At 46.7% G+C, this 21,981-nt stretch overlaps 1 protein-coding gene across 14 annotated transcripts; it reads left to right on the top strand.

The window, feature by feature from the left end:
• NDRG2 (NDRG family member 2) lies at positions 1–9,063 on the top strand. Of its 14 annotated transcripts, XM_008963078.5 has the most exons (18): positions 948–1,040; positions 1,525–1,618; positions 1,738–1,804; positions 2,515–2,595; positions 2,931–2,972; positions 3,339–3,444; positions 3,653–3,773; positions 3,956–4,018; positions 4,991–5,051; positions 5,253–5,339; positions 5,860–5,916; positions 6,093–6,196; positions 6,675–6,719; positions 7,021–7,072; positions 7,331–7,378; positions 7,595–7,630; positions 7,797–7,848; positions 8,072–9,063. In XM_008963078.5, exons 4-18 carry the CDS (start codon positions 2,521–2,523, stop codon positions 8,236–8,238), a joined length of 1,116 nt encoding a protein of 371 aa, XP_008961326.1. In that variant the 5' UTR covers positions 948–1,040; positions 1,525–1,618; positions 1,738–1,804; positions 2,515–2,520; the 3' UTR covers positions 8,239–9,063. The 14 variants fall into 14 exon arrangements, with proteins under 14 accessions (XP_003804775.1, XP_003804776.1, XP_003804777.1 ...); XM_003804729.6 differs by lacking the exons at positions 948–1,040; positions 1,525–1,618 and adding an exon at positions 90–145; XM_003804725.4 differs by lacking the exons at positions 948–1,040; positions 1,525–1,618 and adding an exon at positions 724–804.
• Positions 9,064–21,981: the final 12,918 nt, after the last annotated feature.

The raw sequence follows: 21,981 nt of genomic DNA, 5'->3' as shown, positions 1-21,981 counted from the left end.
CCTCTCCCCATCCCCCGCCCGCCCGCGATCGCCCTCTATTTATAGCGGCCCCCCGCATTCCCCGCCCCCACCTCCCCGCCTTGTTGTCCAACTTCTCCCGGAGCAGCCGGAGAGCAGGCGTCGGGACGCAGCAAAGAGAGGAGAGGTACCAGGACTGTGGGCACGAGGGAGTCGGAACTCCTGCGCCCTCGACGTTCCCCCGTGCCCCCTTTCGGCGCCAGCACACCTGCCCTTGCCAGCCGGCGAGACCCCCGCCTCCTCAGCGGCGGTCCCGCCCACCTCCTCCTTTCTTAATCTAGTTCTCTGTGTTCGGGCGGGGGGAGTCGAACTCGTGGGGTGTCAGTATCCCGGGTTCGTCTCCCCACTACCGGTTCCCACCACTGAGTCTGGGGGCGAAGGAAGGAGCCAGAGTGCGAATTGCAGATCCAGGTCGTGGATGGGGGCGGTGCTGAGGGCAGCCGAGGGATCCCTCGCAGGGCTGAGGGATCCCCGCACTCCCCGCACTCCCCACACCGCCCCAATGCGGGGAGGGGGTGGTGGAATGTTTTGGTGAACCGAGCAGAGCCTGGAAGCCTCCAGCCGCCCGCCCCTCGCCCCCCGGCCCCAGCACAACCCTTTCCTGAGCGGCAGTCTGGGCGGGGTGAAAGGGGGGGCGTGTTTACCGGGGGTCTGGGGCGGGTCTGCGGGGAGCCTAGCGCCCGTGGGCGGGCTGGGGCGGGCCGGGGGCGGGTCTGCGGGAAGCCCGAGCCGGGGCGGGCCCGAGTCAAAGGCAAGTGAAGGTGGAAGCGGCCGCGGCGGCAGCAGGTAGGGGGAGGGGCAGGCGAGGGGCCGTAGGGCCTGGAAGGCGCCAGCCGGGCCGGTGGGCGGTGTGATTGATCCGCGTCCCCTGGAGCTGGAGGCTCGGGGGAAAGGGCCAGCACGGAGGGGGCGCTCGGTTGCTGCGCACAAAGGCTGAGGCTCCAAGAGCGGCAGGGCGTGTTTGGGGTGCGCGCGAGGTTGTGTGCAAGGTCCGGGGCGCTTGGCACCGGCCACGCAAGAGTGTCAGTCTCCACGCGGACGGGCTGCGTAGGGACTCGTAGGGACGGGTTCCGGGTGCTGGGCCCGGCCGGTCTCCTCTGTCCTACCCATCCCTTCCCGATGGCGCTTGCCTTCGCGGGCCGTCGGGGGAGAACGGGAGAAGATTGTGGGACCGCTCTCCTCTCCCTTTCTCCACTCGTGGGACCTACACGGAGACTGAGTAGAGGAGAGAAGCGACGGCACCAATCTTTGTGTTTGTTTTTAAATTGTGGAGGGAAACAGCCATGCTCTGCTACCCTCCTCTTACTGGAGAGCTGTCAAAAATTTTGGGGATCCCCTATTCCCCCGCGTTTAGTCCCCCCTGCAGATAGAAAATTGAGGCCAAATGTAGTAACTAACTGGGGCAAGGTCACACTGGGAGTGGCAGAGCCGGGATTCGAATCCGGAGGTTCTGACAGGGCCACCCTCTTACCTCCACATCAGCACTTCCTTCTCTCCTCCGCGCAGCCTGAACTGATGCCCTTGTAGCCTATATTGATTCCGGCTGGAGCCTAGAGAGGACGTGTTCTCTGGACTTAGGGGTAGACAGACACTGGGGAAGGTTAGTGACCCGAGGAGGTTGATGACCCAGGGAGTCTGGGTCTTGGCTGAGGCTTTCCGTCCCTAAAAGACCCCAGGTCTGTCTCCCATGTCATTCACCTCGTTGCTGTGTTTTCTCAGACCCCAGAGTCAGAAGGAGTGAGAACCCTGACCCCTAATCCCACTGCATCCAGCCAATAGGAGCCCAGTAAGTGACCCCACCCCGCAGGCTGCAGGCTCCTTCCTGTGCAGGTCTGTCCAGGTGCTCTGCTCCTCACCCACTAATGTTGAACTTGCGGAGTTTATTCAGAGTTGGGAGGAAGAGTCTTGGGAGGAAGGGAGGCATTGGGTTGGTTGGACAGATGTCCCTTTTATGTTGTTTTCCCCACCTCCCCCATTGGTCATGTTGCTTTGGTCATTTTTAGCCCCCTTTGAGCTGCCGACTTTGGGGCTTTAATTGAAGGTCATGGTCAATTGTGAACTCTCACAGTCCCGTCTTTTGGTACCCTGTCCTTTAGAATACTCAGTCACTGAGCTACAAGTTTCACTCCCTACCTGAGAGTGTGGGGTGGCCCCTAAATATAGCCTGAGAAATCTGAGCTACACTTCTGCCCCACCCTGGTATTTTGGTCCAGGGCAGAGGAGGGAGGGGGTCTGGAGGTGTGGGTGTTGAGGGTGGCAGTGGGGATGGTGAGTATCAAGAGAAGGGCTGTCCTGATTCCTCTTCCAAAGCTTCCACCGATCAGCCTGGAAACGGAGCTGGGGGCAGGAAAGGCCCTCTGTGTGTTCTAGAGTAGTCTTCAACCCCTGGGTCCCTCTGTTCCCTGCGTCTTCCTGTGCTGAGAGAGGAAGCCTGGTGTTTGAGGAGATGTGGGGATGTAGAGACAACTTCCCAGTCTCATTTCCTCATCCTGCCAGGCCACCATGGCGGAGCTGCAGGAGGTGCAGATCACAGAGGAGAAGCCACTGTTGCCAGGACAGACGCCTGAGGCGGCCAAGGTTATTAGAGACCGTTTGACTCCCATGCCCAAATTCCAGACCTCTAAGCATCCCCCTTGCCTTCTAACTTCCCAAGCCTACTGATCTTATTCTAACTCACACCACTGCTTCACCACTACCCTAGTCTCTCTCCCCATACACTATAATTGGGAGTCAGGACCTTGTCTCGTCACTACACTAACCTTCATCCTTTCCGTGTCTCTCTTTGTCAATCTCTTTCTGTCTTTGGTCATTTGTTGGTCTGTCTTTACTTGCCTCTCTTTGTCTGTTTGTCTCTCCATCTGGGACGCCACATGGTCATGTGTTTCTGTGTGAATCCGTGTGTGTCTCTCCAGGAGGCTGAGTTAGCTGCCCGAATCCTCCTGGACCAGGGACAGGTAACAGTATGGGGGCAGTCCCAAGGTGGGAGGAGGGCCTGTCCTCTTCCCCAGTAGAAGGATGGCCTCTGCTTGGCCCTCTCTTCTCTCTTTGCTTTCTTTCCTTCTATTCTAGTCCTTTCCCTTCCCTATCTCTCCCCTCTCCTTCCTTCCCCTCCTCTTCTCTCTCTAATCTTCATTATTCTTTCTTATCCTCAAACTCATCTTCCAGTATCATGTTTTCCTCAATTCTTGCTGATCCTGTTTTTGATTCTTTGTTCCCTTTTCCCCCTTGCCCACCCACTCCCAGCTCCCTGACCTTGGTGTTGCTCCTTTTCTGGCCTCGTCTCCTCTGAGCCTAGCTCTTGGTGCCCTGTTTTCCTGCAGACTCACTCTGTGGAGACACCATACGGCTCTGTCACTTTCACTGTCTATGGCACCCCCAAACCCAAACGCCCAGCGATCCTTACCTACCACGATGTGGGACTCAACTGTAAGGACCTTCATTCATCTCCCACTCCTGTCTGGGAAGAGGCTGTGGGGGAAGGGTAGAAAGAAACCCAGAGGGAGGGGAGGGGTCAGTGTGGGAAGGAGAAGTTCTCTCCTGGTCTGACTGTGACATGAAAGGAAGGGTGATTTCTGACTGGGGGACACGTGTCCCTGTCTGATTCTATTGTTGAGGTGATGTGGGTTCTCTTTAGATAAATCTTGCTTCCAGCCACTGTTTCAGTTCGAGGACATGCAGGAAATCATTCAGAACTTTGTGCGGGTTCATGTGGATGCCCCTGGAATGGAAGAGGGAGCCCCTGTGTTCCCTTTGGGGTAAGAGTTAGGTCGTTACTGCTTCACTAGACTGTGAGGAACAGGACAGGTGCGGGAAGGGTTCGACTGGGGAGGAGGAAAGGGAGGGCAGTGGTGATTCTGGGAGAGAATGAGTAGGACATCCTGAGGTGGGGGGTGTGAGGGCAGGTTGGTATCTTCCTTAACATGCCTCTCTTTTCCAGATATCAGTACCCATCTCTGGACCAGCTTGCAGACATGATCCCTTGCGTCCTGCAGTACCTAAAGTGAGAGGCCTGGGAACCCCTCCAAACCAGAGTTCTCTTTCCAACACAAGGAGACCCTTAGAACTTCCAGGTTCACCATGGTTCCTGAGCCAGTTTCAGCTTCTGAGCTCAATATATCTTCTTCCTTCATGCTCCCGCCTTGATTATTGAGAAAAGGTGGTGGGTTTGGAAAATTGGCCAGAGTCAACAGAATAGTCCTAATGGGTGGAGGGAAGGAAAAGGGTCTATGCTTGGCCCTGCCTCAGGCTAAGGAGGGCCTTCTCTGATCAGAAAGTCCGGGAGGAACGAAAGGGGGTGACATAATCCCTGAGGAACCAGATAGACCTGTCTCTTTCTCTCCCACTCCCCTCTCCTTCATGCCCACACCTGGTGGATGGGGAGCTCTGCAGGTGAGAGAGAGTTGGGGAAGGAAGAGAACGCCAGACCAAGTGTCTTTGGTATTCAGAGGGAGGTGCTGGCCCCTGGGTGCTGTTCTTAGCTAAGCTTCTCCTAGGCACCAGGGCTCAGCAGCTCTGGTTCACCACTTTGCCACTCTTTTCCTCATTCTCTCCATTGTTCACTAAAGTTGTGTCTGTTTTCACATTTGCTTTAAGTTCCATTCTTCCCGTTCCTCTAGAGGAACCAGGAACTAAAGCAGAACAAGTTGAACTGGCTCTTGAAAATTGAGAATGGACAAAGAGCTATCTATATAGGAAAACAGTGTGTTGGTTGGCTGGTGGATGGGTGTTTGTTTTTAAGACACTAGCTCTCCAGCAGAAAGCTGGGGATAGACTTCAGGTATCTACCCTGACTACCCGTGCCAACCTTTGGCTTCTTGGGCCCTTCTTTTTCGCGTTCTCCAAAGAAAGGTCCGTGTCTGCCTTTCTTTGTGCCCGTGGACTCAGGAGGGAGGGTGAAGAGTTTGAAGAGATGGGCTGTGGCAGGTTTTGGACAGCAGATCCCGTGAGGCATATATTTCTTTCCCTTTCACAGTTTCTCTACAATAATTGGAGTTGGTGTTGGAGCTGGAGCCTACATCCTGGCGAGATATGCTGTAAGAAATAAAAAGCCCAGAGGAGGGAAAGGAGGGTCCAGACTGATTAGGAGAATACTCTTTATTAGTGCTGTTTGGGGGAGGAAGTGGGCACTAGGTGGGGAGTCAGGCCCTGTGGGAGTCCAGGAGTGGGTAGACCTTAGCGGGGAGGGGATAAGGCCATGCCCTGTTTCTCATTTCCTTCCTTCTGCTGTCCCTCAGCTTAACCACCCGGACACTGTTGAAGGTCTTGTCCTCATCAACATTGATCCCAATGCCAAGGGTTGGATGGATTGGGCAGCCCACAAGGTTTGGAGGGGCCTGTGTGCTGAGACCTAGGGTTGGGGATCCCCTCGTATGGATCCAGTTAGGCTCTGGTAGATAGCCTAACTGGATGGACTCTGAACTTCAAGGTGGGAATAAAGGGGCAGGAAAGTGAAGCTGTCACTTTGCCTGAGTCTCTTATAATATCCTGAACTTTCTTTTTTTCTTTTTTCTTTTTTTTTTTTTTGAGATGGTGTCTCACTCTGTTGCCAAGGCTGGAGTGCAGTGGCTTGATCTTGGCTCACTGCAACCTCTGCCTCCCGGGTTCAAGTGATTCTCCTGCCTCAGCCTCCCAAGTAGCTGGGATTACAGGCACCCGCCACCACGCCTGGCTAATATTTGTATTATTAGTAGAGATGGGGGTTTCACCATCTTGGCCAGGGTGGTCTTGAACTCCTGACCTCGTGATCCACCCGCCTCGGCCTCCCAAAGTGCTGGGATTACAGACATGAGCCACTGTGCCTGGCCAATATCCTGAACTTTCTCACCTGCCTTCTCCTCATAGCTAACAGGCCTCACCTCTTCCATTCCGGAGATGATCCTTGGACATCTTTTCAGCCAGGTAAGTGGGTGTAGGAGATGTAGAAGAGTCGAGGGGAGCAGCAGGGAACTTGAATGCTTGGGCTAACTTCCTTAGCTGGGACAGGATTTGGGGAAGGAAGAAGGCTTACCTCTTTTCCTCCAGTAATTGTTGTTTTCTCTTTCCATCCCTAATTTTCTCCTTGTTCTCTCCTTCAGGAAGAGCTCTCTGGAAATTCTGAGTTGATACAAAAGTACAGAAATATCATTACACATGCACCCAACCTGGATAACATTGAATTGTACTGGAACAGCTACAACAAGTGGGTGGGCTGTGTGTGTGTGCATGTGAGAGAAATGCAGAAGCAGTAATTGGGCGTCATGGGGGAGGCACAGAGGAGGAGAGGGAAGTCCGGGTAGTGTGCAATGTGCAAGGAATGCAGCATTTAGTGTGCAATGGGGGCAGCTTCAGGACAGAGTCAGTGGGAAGGATTGCAAGGGGCTGTCCCCCTTCTCTTGTTTACCTCCTTTGGATTATTGGACTCCCAGAAGTAAGATGATCTTGTGTCCTGTGTCCTTCCTCCCCTTTTGTTGCCCTCTGACCAGGGATCTAGGGCACAAGTGACTATAGGGGCTGTGCTTGGGGCCTGCCTGCCCCTTTCTCCTTTGGTTTCCACCTTTAATAACCAAGATTAGACCGTAATTTTTAGACAAAGATAGTTCCATCATGGGAGAGATAGCTTATATCTGGTTAGATAGCATTGCCCACCTAAAATTCCTACTCTTTTAACCCCTTTCTAGCCGCCGAGACCTGAACTTTGAGCGTGGAGGTGATATCACCCTCAAGTAAGACTTTAAGAGATAATGCATTGCCTGTCTCCCTGGATCTTCCCTAGGAGCTCGTGTCCCTTAGAAGAAGGAGAATCTTTTGCCAGGGAACTTCCTTGTCATGTCCCACCCCATCCTATTTGGTAAATCACTTCCCTCTAGGTCTTCCCCCTTTGAATCCTCTTGGTGGCATCAGCAGGGAGACACAGAAGCGTCTTTCCTCTTTGGAGCCAGACATTTTTCTAGCTGCACTCCTAGGCAGAGGCCAGTGAGGGAGTGCCAGGGGCTCACTGCCTTCTCCCCAACACTGTGTCTTTAGGTGTCCTGTGATGCTGGTGGTAGGAGACCAAGCACCTCATGAAGATGCAGTGGTTAGTAGGGAATTTTGGGGTGAGTGAGGGAGGAGGGTTGGGGTCCTAAAGTGGTGGTCAGAAGAGTATCTTGCCAAGGGGATGTCCTGTTTGGCACAGGGAGATCAACTTTGGGGCACTAAGAATTTGATTCCTGGTAAGGAGGAACTGGGTAGGGAGCTGATAGAAAAGGGACTGGGGTCTGGGTTCCTGGGTCCCTTACGGGGGAGGCGCCACAGTGGGCGTGACCTCATTCATTCAGCCTCCCGCTTACTCCAGGTGGAATGTAACTCAAAACTGGACCCCACCCAGACCTCGTTCCTCAAGGTCAGTAACCTGTTCTGGGCCCCTGTCCACAGTCATATATCCTCTCTACATGCAGCTGCTAAGCCTCCAGGGCCCTGCATGGGAGCAAATGGGGTGAACGAAGAACAAAACAAAGGGGCTAGAGCGAAGAAGCTAGGGAAGAGAGACCCTTTCCACCTCTCTGCATGGCTCATTTATGTGTGTTTCACTTTTTCTGGGTGGCGCTCTCCTGAACAGATGGCTGACTCCGGAGGTCAGCCCCAGCTGACTCAGGTGAGTGCCCCTGCCGTCCATGGGATGGGGAAGGGACATAGGATACCGGTGGCACTGGGCTCTGCCCTTTGCCACACACCCCGTCCCCACAATGCCGCAGCCTCAGGCTCCAGCTCTTCCTCTAACCTCATCTCACCGTCTCCCTCGCCTCTTCTTACTTCCGCAGCCAGGCAAGCTGACCGAGGCCTTCAAGTACTTCCTGCAAGGCATGGGCTACAGTGAGTATGGGGACAAGAGCTTGCTGCACTAGAGGAGAGATAGGCACTGACGGGGTGGAACCATTTTAGGTGAATGCCTGGACTCACCACTATCTGCCCAATCGAGCTCATTGATCCCCTGGCTTAGTTATAACTAGTCGTAATCCAAGGACCACACCCTGAGTCGCCAGCCCCCCTTCCCCACTTTCTCTCTGACTGCTTGTGCATCGTGCTGTCTCCACAGTGGCCTCATCCTGCATGACTCGCCTGTCCCGGTCTCGTACAGCCTCTCTGACCAGTGCAGCATCCGTTGATGGCAACCGGTCCCGCTCTCGCACCCTGTCCCAGAGCAGCGAGTCTGGAACTCTTTCTTCGGGGCCCCCGGGGCACACCATGGAGGTCTCCTGTTGAATGACCCTTGTTGCCCTAGTGTGGGACCCAGCCCTCACCTCCCCCAGAACTAACCTGGGAGGTGCTGAAGGGGCATTGGGCCACAGTAAGCAAGGGAAAAAGGGCAGATCATGTGGGGAGATGACCTTGATCTTTGATTGCTACCCTAACCTTGACCTTTAACCCATGATTCCCCCGAGCTCCTGGAAGAGATGTCCTAATATCTCTTAGGGACCCAGACCCCTAAATTCTTCTCCTCCCCCATTTTGGTGTTAAGGTGGAGAGGGCATATGCATCCTCTGTCCTGATCTAGGTGTCTATAGCTGAGGGGTAAGAGGTTGTTGTAGTTGTCCTGGTGCCTCCATCAGACTCTCCCTACTTATCCCATATTTGCAAGGGGAGGGGATTTGGGGCTGGGGCTCCATTCACCAAAGCTGATATGGCTTCTCATTAACCCTTTAGGACTCTGAAGGGTATGGACCTACGTGAATGTGTGTCAGGGGGAGACTTGCTGGTGGGTTAGTGGTCCTCAGGATGTGATAGAAACATCCAGTGTATAAAGGAAGTTGGAATGGGAGTTGGCGGGCAGTGAACGAGTGTGGGGAAGGATTGGTGCTGGGGCAACAGGAAGGGGCCTGGGGCCGTTTGGCTGCACTAACTTTGGTAGCTCAGTGTGCATCTAGAGTGGGACTGGGGAGGGAGCTAAGCTTGGGCTGGGCTGCTTGGGGCTTGGCATAGGGGTGGAAAGGGCTGCCCTGGGGCTCTGACCACACTGTAGTATGTGTGGAGGGTGCCCTCCTGTCTCCCACAACTTCTGCTATAACAATAAACTGTAGAGGAATCTGAGTACCGTTATTATTCTTTGTCTAGGTGTGCCTGCATCATGCTCCTCTTCCTATCTTCTCCCTGTCCACGTCTCATATTCTCTTCTCAAAGTGATATAAACCCTGGGAGAGGGCCTTTGTGGCATAGGCACTTCACAAAATATGACCACATAGAAACTGGCTCTTTTCCAATACAGTGGTGTTGCCTTGATATTGATAGTATTTTTAAGCCTGGGAGAGAGGAACAATTTAGATCTTAGGAGACTTCCTTATCAACTATGGGTAACTGAGAAAGGCCACAGGATTTCAGAGATACCACCAACATCACCACCTTTAAGAAAGAATTGAAGAGCCTGGGCAAGGTGGCTCACATCTGTGATCCCAACACACTTGAGAGGCTGAGGTGGGCAGACCACTTGAGCTCAGAAGTTTGTGACCAGCCTGGGGAACATGGTGAAACCCCGTCTCTGCAAAAAATACAAAAATTAGCTGGGCTTGATGGTGCACACCTGTAGTCCCAGCTACTCGGGAGGCTGAGGTGGGAGGATCACTTGAGCTCAGGAAGTGGAGGTTGCAGTGAGCCACGGTCACACCACTGCACTCCAGCCCGGGCGACAGAGTGAGACTCCATCTCAAAAAAAAAAAAAAAAAAAAAAAAAAATTGAAGAAGGCTGATGACAGAAGTGCCCAAGGATATCTTGAGACCCACCTTCCTGTAGGATCCTCCCTAGGGGGTCACCTAGATTCCATTTTGGATGTTTTAGTGCAATCAGTAGACCAGGGTGCATGAACTTAACTGTAAGGGGTGGGCTGCTCATAGTTCATTCTCATCTGAAGACTTTCAGGAGGGGTGCAGCAAAAAGGAGGATTTCTCTTGAGAATTCCTCTTCCCTCATGGAATCCAAGGGATCTGGGAGCTAATTAAGTCTATGTTTGTGGTTTATTAAGAAGCTTTTTAACAACTATGAACAATCAAGAGGAATTCTTATTTTGCAGCTGTTGCAGGCTGATTCTTAGGGTCTTGAGGCACAAGAAGTAAAAACGAGGAGGCACCTTGTAGCATTATTGACAACACTACTGTGATGGACTATTACAAGGTCTTTTGCTAGATTGCTTTACAGAAACTCCACAGGCAATTATACCCTTTCCTCAATGAAACTGAGCTGAGGACTAATGCACTTGATGTCTGGTGCTGACACACTGATTGACATGGAAATAGGATATGGAATATGCCCTTGATTCTTGAGCATTTCAGCACTCTCCTTCATAGAACTGGGTCTATTTTAAATGTGGTAGGCCAGGGTCAGAAGGGGAAGCGGAGGTATTGGGTAACAAACAGGGTTATTGCTATTGGATGGTGAGGGTGTTGGGTGACCACACGCAGGGCAGGCAGCAGAGTGCGAAGCACCACACTGAAGAAAAGAAGCGGCATAATTGGAATCATTGGGGACCAACTAGCTTCTCAGAAAAACACAAGGAAAAGGCAAAAAACTATAACCAGCATCAATCTTTACTGGCAATAGCTGCTGTTGTGTATTATGGATGGGAAGGCAAGTCTTTTCTGCATCTCTGCCTACATAGATAACACTGTCAGCAGGGCAATCTCTAGAAATGGGAGCACATTACATGTATGTGTAGATAGGTGAGTGTGTGCATACACATCTATCATGTAGGTGGGTGTGTCAAATGGGTGATGACTGTGTCTTTCCCATAGATGTCTCTGCATAAGAAATCTGAGTTTGGTAGAGAGAAAGATGCCCTCTGCTGGGAGCTAGTCGTGGGGTGGGGGTTTTGTCCTTGACTGACCTCTCTACTCTGTTGGAGAGCGACGAAAAGCTCAAGAATCAAGAGCGTATTCCATGTCCCATTTCCATGTCAATCAGCTAAACATTCCAGTTTAGCCCATGGGGTCACAGTGCCCCCTTGTGGTTGACGTGGTTCTTAATAACTTTCCCCAGTTCCCAGGTCCCTTGGTGTTTCCTCGGTCTTACAGCTCCATTGTGCTTTGTGGTTCTGTGTAGTAGCTCTATAGGAAGGAGGCCCTAATATCATGATTGGCCATTGATCTTGACCATTTTCAAGATTTTCAAGATCAGAGCTGGTCTCCTCTTAGAGGAGAGGAGAGGTGATTTTACAGAAGCAGAACCACAGACTCCCTACTTTTTGTCTCTGCTTCAGGTTTAGGACCCCTGTTTCTCTCTTCCCCTTATTGTCAAGGAACGTGAGTATTTCCCAGACTTTAGGGACAAAATCCCAAGATAGCTAAGAGAAGATTCAATGGGAAAGAGAGTAAAACAAGAACAGAGTGAAAAGAGCCTTACGGTTTCAGCTTGAAAATTCTGGATTTCACGAAGAGATTTTAAAGGGTGAGTCTCTGATGGTACACAGAACCTGCAGTAGGAGGGATGGATGTTAGCCATAAGAGAGTATATGAATGGTAAGGGAAAATACTGGAGTGCGAGACACCACCTTCCTTCCTCTTTTTCCTTCTCTTTCTTCTTTCTTTCTTTTCTTTCTTTCTTTCTTTCTCTTTCTTCTTTCCTTCCTTCTTTCTCTTTCTTTTCCTTCTTTCTTTCTTCTTTCCTTCTTTTTCTTCTTTCTTTCCTTCTCTCTCTTTCTTTCTCTCTTTCTTTCTTCCTTCCTTCCTTTCTTTCTCTCTTTCTTTTCTTTTTCTTCTTTCTTCTCTTTCTTTTTTTCAGACAGGGTCTCACTCTGTCACCCAGGCTGGAGTGCAGTGGTGCAATGTCTGCTCAGTGCAACCTCTGCCTCCTGGGCTCAAGCAATTCTCCAATCTCAGCCTCCTGAGTAGCTGGGACCACAGGTGCGCGCCACCATGCCCAGCTAGCTTTTTGTGTATATATAAATATATATATTTTTGTGTGTGTATATATAGATGTGTATTTATGTATATATGTGTATATATGTATATATAGTGTAAATATATATGTGTATATATGTGTGTGTGTGTGTATTTATTTTTTTGGTAGAGACAGGTTTTCCCCATGTTGTCCAAGCTAGTCTCAAACTCCTGAGTTCAAGTGATCCACCCGCCCCAGCCTCTCAAAGTGCTGGGGTTACAGGCATGAGCCACTGTGCCTGGCTGGGAGACACCACCTTTCTAGAGCAATTTTAGGACTAACTAGAAAGTGAGAGTCAGTTCTGACTAGAGGCCAGGGTATGGTGAGGGCAAATAGTGCCCAGAGCAATGTCATTTGTTTGTACCCTCTCTCCTCACTAATATCAGAATTTCCCACTAATTGGATAAATACATAGTAAAAGTAGAATGTCCTGTGTATTTGACATTCAACAACTCTGAAGACAGTAACAAAGAACACAATTTAAAATTTTTAAAAATCAACAACCAGCATTTTATAAGCATTCCCACACTGGTGCCTGGGGTTTCAGGTGTCATCCCTCTCTGCACCTCTTTTGCTTCCCCCTTGCTAGTGGCAATGGGCTCCCCGCTCAGGTCAGTCGGGGGGAACGAGAGGGTGTCTGGCTGGTTGTCACACTCACACATACAAACCCACTCACACTCTGGCAGCTGTTCCTTGTACCTTATCAGACCAGAGGCAGGAGCAAGGGACTGTTTCTTGCGGTGAGGGTGGCAAGACATTCTAAAATTGTCCTTCAGGGTGAGGTGAAGTGGCACAAACTCTCGTAAGAGTTTGTCTGGAGCTCTTTGGTTTTTGTTCCTGGATGTGTCTTGTGCTTGTGTGTTGATCTCTGACTGACCTCCCACACTACTCCCAAAACTCTGGTTTCTCTCTGATGCTATTCCCCATCTCTCTTTCTTTACACATTGTCATCCTACAACTGCAATATTCAAATCAAACCCTCAGCTTGAAAGCAAAGGAAAGATGAGTTCCAAAGGGTTACTTTAGAGAAAAATGTACTGGTGGCAGAAATGGAATGCTGGCTCTAGGAGGGCAGTTGGAGGTATCGTTGTTCTATATTCTTCCTCTTTAAGTATATACAAAGTACATGTGTGGAGTGGAGAATGAGGGGTAGGGACAGACGACAGGGATTGGGGAGACTTGAGAATGCTCTACATAAATCCTCTCCTGACTATTCCAACTAGTTTTCCCTCATCCCTTTTCCCATCCTGCATGTCCTTCCTCTGATTTTTTTTTTTTTTTTTTGGAGACAGAGCCTCACTCTGCTGCCCAGACTGGAGTGCAGTGGTGCAATCTCAGCTCATTGCAACCTCCGTCTCCCAGGCTCAAACAATCCTCTCACCTCAGCCTCCCAAGTAGCTGGGACTACAGGTGGGCACCACCATGCCCAGCTAGTTTTTTGTATTTTTTTTGTGTGTGTATATATATATATATATATATATATATTTTTTTTTTTTTTGGTAGAGATGGGGTTTTGCCATATTGCCTGGGCTGGTGTTGAACTCCTTAACTCAAGCGACACGCCTGCCTTGGCCTCCCAAAGTGCTGGGATTACAGGCGTGTGCCACTGTGCCTCGCCTTTTCCTTCTTTTTTAATTTTTTCAGCTCTCACCATTCTAGTTACCATTTGTTATAAGCTATCTCTTAGGGCTGAGTGAATCAAGGCTTACTCCTGAATCAGGTTTGTAGTCACCATGCCCCGGGCATCTCGGCTCTCCTTCCTGTCCTAGGGTTCTTATGCCTGTTCTTATTCCAGCCTTTCTTGTTTTAATCTCATTCAGAAATCACATTCATCTTCTTCTTCTGTATAACCCTCTCTGGCTCCTTGCTGGGAATTCATATCTTCTGAAAACAATCAAAAGGTTATTTCAGTTTCCTAGTCCTGATGTTCTCCCTGATATTCTCTACATGAGCCATTCTCTAGTTTTATTCTAGCTCTTGAAACAATATGGTTCAAACTAAAGACGGTTCTGTTCCTGGTTGGTAAGAATTTTGGGAAAAGGAAAGGAAATAGCCATGGAAAGGAAAGAAAGCATTGATGGCTGAGGACAGAGGAGACTAAAGCAGGAATCCAAGGGCTCCTGGGATAGAAGGAGGCAGAAAGTTCAGGACTCATCCACCTATGCCTGACATATCCCAAGCTCTACCTCATTTACCTCAAATGCCGGTAGTGACCCAGAACATGGTGAGGAGCTCCAACAGTCTAATGTACTTCTCCTTCAGTCTCCTTTCTGCAGCCATACAAATCCTCTGTACTAGAAATAGCTCTCTAGCTTTCGCATAAATTTGTACCTTTCAATTCATCCCTCCCAAAGTCCTAGCAAGATCACTCAAGTTGAAAGTAGCAGAGAATGGATGGTATGTGGAACACCTTCTGCTTGCCCGTTTACATCTGGGTATTATGCTCTGTGCCCCATGAGGCTTACCTGGCTGCAATGCACCAACAGAGATTTTTGTCCTCTGGCTTCTGTTTGGGTTTGGCAGGAGATCAAAGAGTAGGAGAGTAAATTTTTTCCCCTGGTTCCTCCTTGTTGGGTCCCTGCAAGTTGGCTGCATCCCTCCACCAAAGGCCACAGCTCGTGTTGGACGGCCCTGTCTAGTTTCTGACAACTGCTCCCTTCTCTTCAGCCTAGGTAATAGCATTGTTTTTATTCAGTCCCAGGGTGTTGCCCCATGATTTGTTGCTTTGTTCAAACCCACACCTTCCTAAATACTCCCTTTATTAATATCACCTCAATCATCTAATGTACTATCTGCTTTCTTCTGGGATCCTAACATATAGGCTGGGGAGATGGGCGGATGTGGTAAGGAAAAGGTAATGAGGGAGAAGAGAATCTATACATTGAAGTTTTCTTAGAATCACGGAAACATGGGCTTGAAACCCAGCTAGCTCTGTGATCAAATTATTTAACTTTTCTGAATGCCAGTTTCCATGGACTTACTGTGGAGATAATGTCTACCTGTTGAGGTTATGAAATATTGAGTTAATCAGGTACCTTCAGGCATTTGTTCATCCATTTACATTCCAAGCCCCCAGGGATTGTGGATTGTCTAAGGAAATTATTGCTTTCTAGGAGTTTCAAGTAGTCTTTGACTAGAACTAGAAGCAATAAATGGGAGTGTGTAGCTGTGTGGTATTTAGCATTCTATACAGAGGGGGTCATCCCCTCCTTTCGTTATTTTATTTTTATTCTATTTTTTTTGAGACAGAGTCTCACTCTGTCTGTTGCCCAGTATGGAGTGCAGTGGTGTGATCTCAGCTCACTGTGACCTCCACCTCCCGGGTTCAAGCGATTCTCCTGCCTCAGCCTCCTGAGTAGCTGGGACTACAGGCACACACCACCATGCCTGGCTACTTTTTGTATTTTTAGTGGAGACAGGGTTTCACCACGTTGGCCAGGCTGGGGCTGAACTCCTGACCTCAAGTGATCCACCCGACTCAGCCTCCCAAAGTGCTGGGATTACAGGCGTGAGCCACCATGCCCAGCCTCCTCCTTTCTTTAAATAAGCACCTGGTTTGGTGTCATTCTCAATGAAAATCTATGTGAAAGCAATACTATAGTGTTCCTGGACCAAACTGAGGGTCGGCCTGCTATTTCTTGTGGCCCAATAACGAGATGCAAATGAACTGGGGAGAAAGAGAGTTTTATCTCTGTAATCGGTTACAGGGAGACGGCCTGGAAATTATCGCCAGACCAACTCAAAATTACAAAGTTTTTCAGAGCTTATATACCTTCTAAGCTATATGTCTACGTGTAAGCATGCATTCGTCTAAAGACATAAGTGATTAACTTCTTTTAATCTATAACTAAGGTCTGAGTCCGGAAAACCTACCTCTGGAGCTTCAGTAAGTTTACTTAATCTAAATGGGTCTAGATGCTGGGATGATTACCCTTATCTTGTCTCCTGCTAAATCACAGAGGTTTGGGGAGTTCCTTCAGACCTCCAATAAACTTGTTTGTGGAGGCCTGGGAAATTTCTTCAGACATCCAATAAAACCTGTTTAATCCTAAATGGGTCCTGTTAAGAATTCCTTCGTTATTTTGTCATGCTTTAAGGCCCAAGAAAGGCCTAAGCAAAACTCTTGATGGGCTTTTGTTATATTACAGCCTTTGTATAAGGGCACTGGCTTTTAATATTTAACTTAACTACCCAGTCAGTGCTGAAACAGTTGTGATGGAGGCCTGCATTAGTGAAGCGGGGCCTGCTACAATCCCCACTGTCAATTTGTGCATGATTTCTATCATGCTTGTATATTTATTTATCATGAGAATCATAGGGAGATGGGGCATTGCAATCTTTCTGGCTACTTCCTGCTGAGAGAGGGTCATCGTTATGGGGCACTGAACGCAGCACTGGGGTGGAAGAGGTTGATTTGTTCCCTGTAGCACTCTCTGTTTGGGGGGATTAGAGGCAGTGCCCGATGAAACATAATAGTATGCAACAGCAATACATATAAATAGGTTGCTGCTGTTTTCTTCTGAAATGTAAGTTGTCTAGTCTTCCGTTCACAGGGCTTTAAGAAAGCACAGCTTAGGTTTCAATGATTTTCAGTTAGGAAAAATGGGGAAAAAGGAAAAGCAAAAGGAAAAAATTGAAAACATTATTTGCAGACTTGTAGTCAGAAAAATTAGAATTTAATCCAAACTGTAGAAAATAATAAAAACTGAAAAACATCAGGCAACACTAGAATTTAACAACAGGTGTACTATAGTTTTGAAACAATTTTTCTTTCTCCAGTTTCCCATTTTTATTAAAAGACAAATCATGATAGGACTGGTTAGCTTTATTATACTTGGCCAGATTATTTGCATAAAGTGCAGCAAGAATAATTATTTTTCACATAGGCCTTTTGAACTGGCTTTCATGGAACTTTGTTCCATAGAAGGAATCTGACATAAGACCTTTTTAAAGCCAAGCCCAGCCATGGATTTGTACCATCAAATACCTATGAGTTGGGTGAATTCCTCTCCTCTTGAGGTTCCAAGATACCTTAGGGTTCCTGCCCTGTCAGAAAGTGACATATTTTACTTACTACAGGTCAGAAACCCTGTACAGGGACTGTGTACACAGAATATGAGGCCAGTTTCCCAAGGGCTTTATTGGGTTCATAAGTCAGGTTTGATTCCTTAAAGGAAAGCGCATCATTCCAGTCAAAGCCTTGGTAAAAATAACGTTTTTCCAACTGTGGCCCGTTACAAAAGAAAACAGATTCTTACTGCACTTATGCGAATAACTCTATTGCCATAACTTAAGAATGATCACAGACAGTTTCCAAATTCTGGAGAAAATCAGGTAGAGAGAAAAAAGTATGCTCTAAATTTTGTTCATGGGAGTATACTAAATTGTTAAAAGCTGTCAATAGCTCAGAAGAAAAGTTTCTTCGACTTTGAAAAGCAAAACAAAAGATTAGCAATATTCTAAGCAAAATGTCAACAAGATCACTCCAGTCTCCTGTTAGTTCAGTTCATGCAGTTAATTCCTATCCTGCTTGATATTAATGAAAATTTTAGCTCTTCAAGAGTCCTGAACGTTTTTCCTCTATTCTGATGTCACAATCTCAAAAGTTATCAGAAATCTGCAATCAAGAGCACCTAGTACAGCTTTTTTTTTTTTTTTTTTTTTTTTTTTTTTGAGATGGAGTCTTACTCTGTCACCCAGGCTGGAGTGCAGTGGTGTGATCTCAGCTCACTGCAACCTCTGCCTCCTGAGTTTGAGCTATTCTCCTGCCTCAGCCTCCTGAGTAGCTGGGACTACAGGCATGTACCACCATGCCTGGCTAATTTTTGTTATTTTTAGTAGAGACGGAGTTTCAACATGTTGGCCAGGCTGGTCTTGAACTCTGACCTCAGGTGATCCACCCTCCTTGGCCTCCCAAAGTGCTGGGATTACAGGCATGAGCTACCGTGCCTAGCCTTGTTAGAGCTTTATAGCTGATTATAAAACCACCTTCAAAAGAGGATGAAAACAAGACAACAATTGCTTACAGATAACAAAAATTTTTAGGGTATAGCCATAGTTAAAGACACAATTGACGGCCAGCCGCGGTGGCTCACGCCTGTAATCCCAGCACTTTGGGAGGCTGAGGTGGGTGGATCATGAGGTCAGGAGTTCAAGACCAGCCTGGCCAACTGGTGAAACCCTGTCTCTACTAGAAATACAAAAATTAGCTGGGCGTGGTGGCACGTGCCTGTAGTCCCAGCTACTCAGGAGGCTGAAGCAGGAGAATTGCTTCAACCTGGCGGCAGAAGTTTCAGTGAGCCGAGATCTCACCACTGTACTACAGCCTGGGTGACAGAGTGAGACTCTGCCTCAAAAAAAAAAAAAAAAATAAAGAGACACAACTGACAAGAAAATCTGTTACCTCTGTGGCACACAATAATTTAACATAACAATTATAATTATTACTGATAACATACACTAAGATATATCAGAATTATAGGAGTCTCCCATAACTTTGGAACACATACCAATAACATATTTACACAAATATAACCCAAAGAAAGCCAAACACCATTTCATATTTGACAATGCTTCCTGTATAATTTTCATACCAAATAAGCCAAACTTCACCTTTACATTAGTGTACTATGGATGTTAAACCCAATTCTTAATAAATCCTTATAGACATGTTTACCCAATTTTAATGTTTCACCACAGGGTAAGATTTTTATAGACTTTTTACAACCCTTTACAATTTTTGTTAAAGAGCAAGTTAGTGCTCTAAGAGAAACCCATTGTGCTTTTATTTCAATGCTCGATTTACAGAAAAAACTGGATGATTCCCTTTTAACTTTAGCCAATATTTTACACACAGAATTTCCTCTACAATTAACCTTCCACAACTTGCTTAAACTTTTATCTTTATTGTATCCAATTTAAAACAATCCTTTAACCTTTTAATCTAGGCAAAAATCCACAATCTCATGAATCCTTATAATCTTTTACCAAAAGTATATTTTACTTTCCTTACACACCTGGCATGTAAACTCTTTCTTCAGTAGTCTTAAAATACATGTTACACCGTTAACTCTTAGCAACCTTTACTTTTGGTGAAAACCTTGGTAAGTCTGGGATTTTAACTGTGTCCTAGGTGTGGAGCCTAGGACCTAGACAGAAGTGCAGATAAGGTCTGACTTATTCCAGCATCTAACTCCATGTGTCCCAGGCCTTACCTAGCTGTAAAGCAGGCAAGTTGTACAGCTAAGAGTCATAGTAGCATTTTATAAAGCATTTAGGAGGCCGAATCACCTTTAAATTGTACGACATTTCTTGCATAAATTCCCTTTCATAAATTCTTTCACAGGCCAGGTGCAGCGGCTCATGCCTATAATCCCAGCACTTTGGGAGGCTGAGGTGGCCAGATCACCTGAGGTCAGGAGTTCAAGACCAGCTTGGCCAACATGGTAAAACCTCATCTCTACAAAAATACAAACATTATCTGGGCATGATGGCGGGTGCCTGTAATCCCAGCTACTCGGGAGGCTGGGGCAGGGGAATCACTTGAACCCGGGAGGCAGATGTTGCAGTGAGCCGAGATAGTGCCATTGCACTCCAGCCTGAGTGACAGAGCAAGACTCCATCTCAAAAAAAAAAAAAAAAAACTTTCATGACTTACACAGACAATCTCTGACATGTCTTGACTTTCTGACTTGTCCTAAACATCCCTCTCTTTAAACAAGCAGTTATTTTACTTTAGGACAAGAATGTACCATACAAGATCCTTTTTTTTTGAGACGGAGTCTTGCTCTGTCGTCCAGGCTGGAGTGCAGTGGCGCGAACAAGATCTTTTCTTATATAAATTCTCTTTTCTTTAATACCTTTTTGCACAGCTAGGGGGCATGGCTAATTTTACATGTCCCCAGGCCTTATCTAGAATTTAACCCGCTAAAATAAATTGAACAATTTTTAAGTCAAAGAAGCAGTTTATGGACTAAAGCATTTCGCAAACCTAATATTTGACCTGCATAATTTAGACCAAAGGCTTACATTTTTGAAGATATTTTTATTTTACCAATAATCTTTAAAACTCTATTTATTTTTATAGCTTTCTTTATATCTCTTTTATTCCCTGGTTTCTTTTACCTTGTTTTGTATATAATCTTTAAATAAGCTTTGAATTAGACAAAAATTAGTTACCCTTTAAAAAAGACACAATCTTTAGAAAGAATGTTTTCCTACAATATATTGTTATTGGAAAATACCCGAATAATGAGATATCTGTTGTTTAATATAATTTTAGATTCTAAATTTTGACAAGTTATTTACAAGTATTTATCCAATTGCATTTATCTAATTATTTTAATCATTTACCTGGATTATTTATGAAAACTACAATAGTCATCATTTAAAGTTTTGAAGCCGCCATTGCAAAATTATAACTGAGACAGTGAAAATGATCTGACCTGACTCCATTTTGCATCTAATCTACAAGCTATTCTTGTTCATTAACTTAGTTTATAGTTTAGCTTTGAAACAAAGATGATAACAGTCCTTTCCCAGAACAAACTTTCTTCATGTCTGTGGACTAGACTACCTAAGGCCACAAGATCAGAAGTTAGAGTATTTTACTAAATAATTCAAGATGTAGCTATCTTCATTAAACCAATATTAATGTTTTATTCTTAAAAACTACACAAGCAAAGATCATTCTGTTTTGGGCTGGGTTATAGTTTTGTAGCCTCCATGCCAAATTTTGACACTTTATAGTATTTGGCAGAGATAAGTATGAAATTGCTTGATCAATAAATGCAAACAAAAATGTATGCTGGCAACTCTTAAGACATTTCTAATACTACTTTACCAATAATTTTTAAAGCTAGCTTATTTATTAAGGATTTTACTTAAGTCACATAAACTTGAAAAAGCACTTGACTAGTCTTTCCTTTTTTCTATTAAAGTTTGTAAGTGCTTTTATTTTTTCTTTGAGTCAGTAAATAGAACTCTTTTATATTTTTCAGTAGTGAAACATGGTGTACACAAGACATAAATAGCTAGACGTATTAGGCATGCCAATAGAAGTATATTTTATAAATTCATAAGCCTTCCTTTTCCTATTTTTTTTTTTTTTTTGAGACGGAGTCTCGCTCTGTCGCCCAGGCTGGAGTGCAGTGGCGCGATCTCGGCTCACTGCAAGCTCCGCCTCCCGGGTTCACGCCCTTCTCCTGCCTCAGCCTCCCGAGTAGCTGGGACTACAGGCGCCCGCTACCACGCCCGGCTAATTTTTTGTATTTTTAGTAGAGACGGGGTTTCACCGTGTTAGCCAGGATGGTCTCGATCTCCTGACCTCGTGATCCGCCCGCCTCGGCCTCCCAAAGTGCTGGGATTACAGGCGTGAGCCACCGCGCCCGGCCCCTTTTCCTATTTTTTAACTGGACCTTTGAGCTCTGGGCAGGCCCCACACTGAATCCTGGGTTTTCAAAAGGGGAGAATTATTATGAGGCTAGACCATTTGATGCTTTTACAGTACACTTAATTTTTTTTTCCAAAAAAGACATTTCTAAGCATCTAAATTACACGTTTTCTTAAAAACCCCAGAGTAGGTTCTGTTGTAATAGCCATTAATGAAGAAAACAGGATTCAGTCAACTGTGAAGAAAAAACTTTTGCTCAAAAAAACAAGGTCCTAGGTGAGCAATAAACAAAAACATGAAGGCCTTTTAAATACAAACATGCACACACACACATATACGCATACACATTTTGGATGGTAGCTTTTAATTAAGCTGACTCTCAACTATTGAGCTTCTAAAAAAACCTTTCTCCTTCCCAGAGGCCTCCCAGCAGGAATGGACCCAATACTTCCCGTTTTCAAGTTTACATGGTATCTAAAGGAACAAGACAGACACACAAACAAGTGGAGACAGATTTCAAGGGGGAGTGCAGTCAGGCAAAAGAGACTCAAAACTAACTCAAAACCTGATCTCGACCAAAATGCAAAGCAGGTGTATGAACGAGCCCTATTGCTTCCCTTGGTGGTACCGGACAAATGGCTTCACAAGCCCAGATAGGAAAACAATAGGCTCCTGGCATATGATCCAGTTA

This window comes from Pan paniscus, chromosome 15, assembly GCF_029289425.2.
Source record: "Pan paniscus chromosome 15, NHGRI_mPanPan1-v2.0_pri, whole genome shotgun sequence".
NCBI classification, from domain to species: Eukaryota; Metazoa; Chordata; class Mammalia; order Primates; family Hominidae; genus Pan; species Pan paniscus.
Note: the sequence above shows the minus strand (reverse complement) of the source record. Positions and strands in the feature narration are given on the sequence as shown.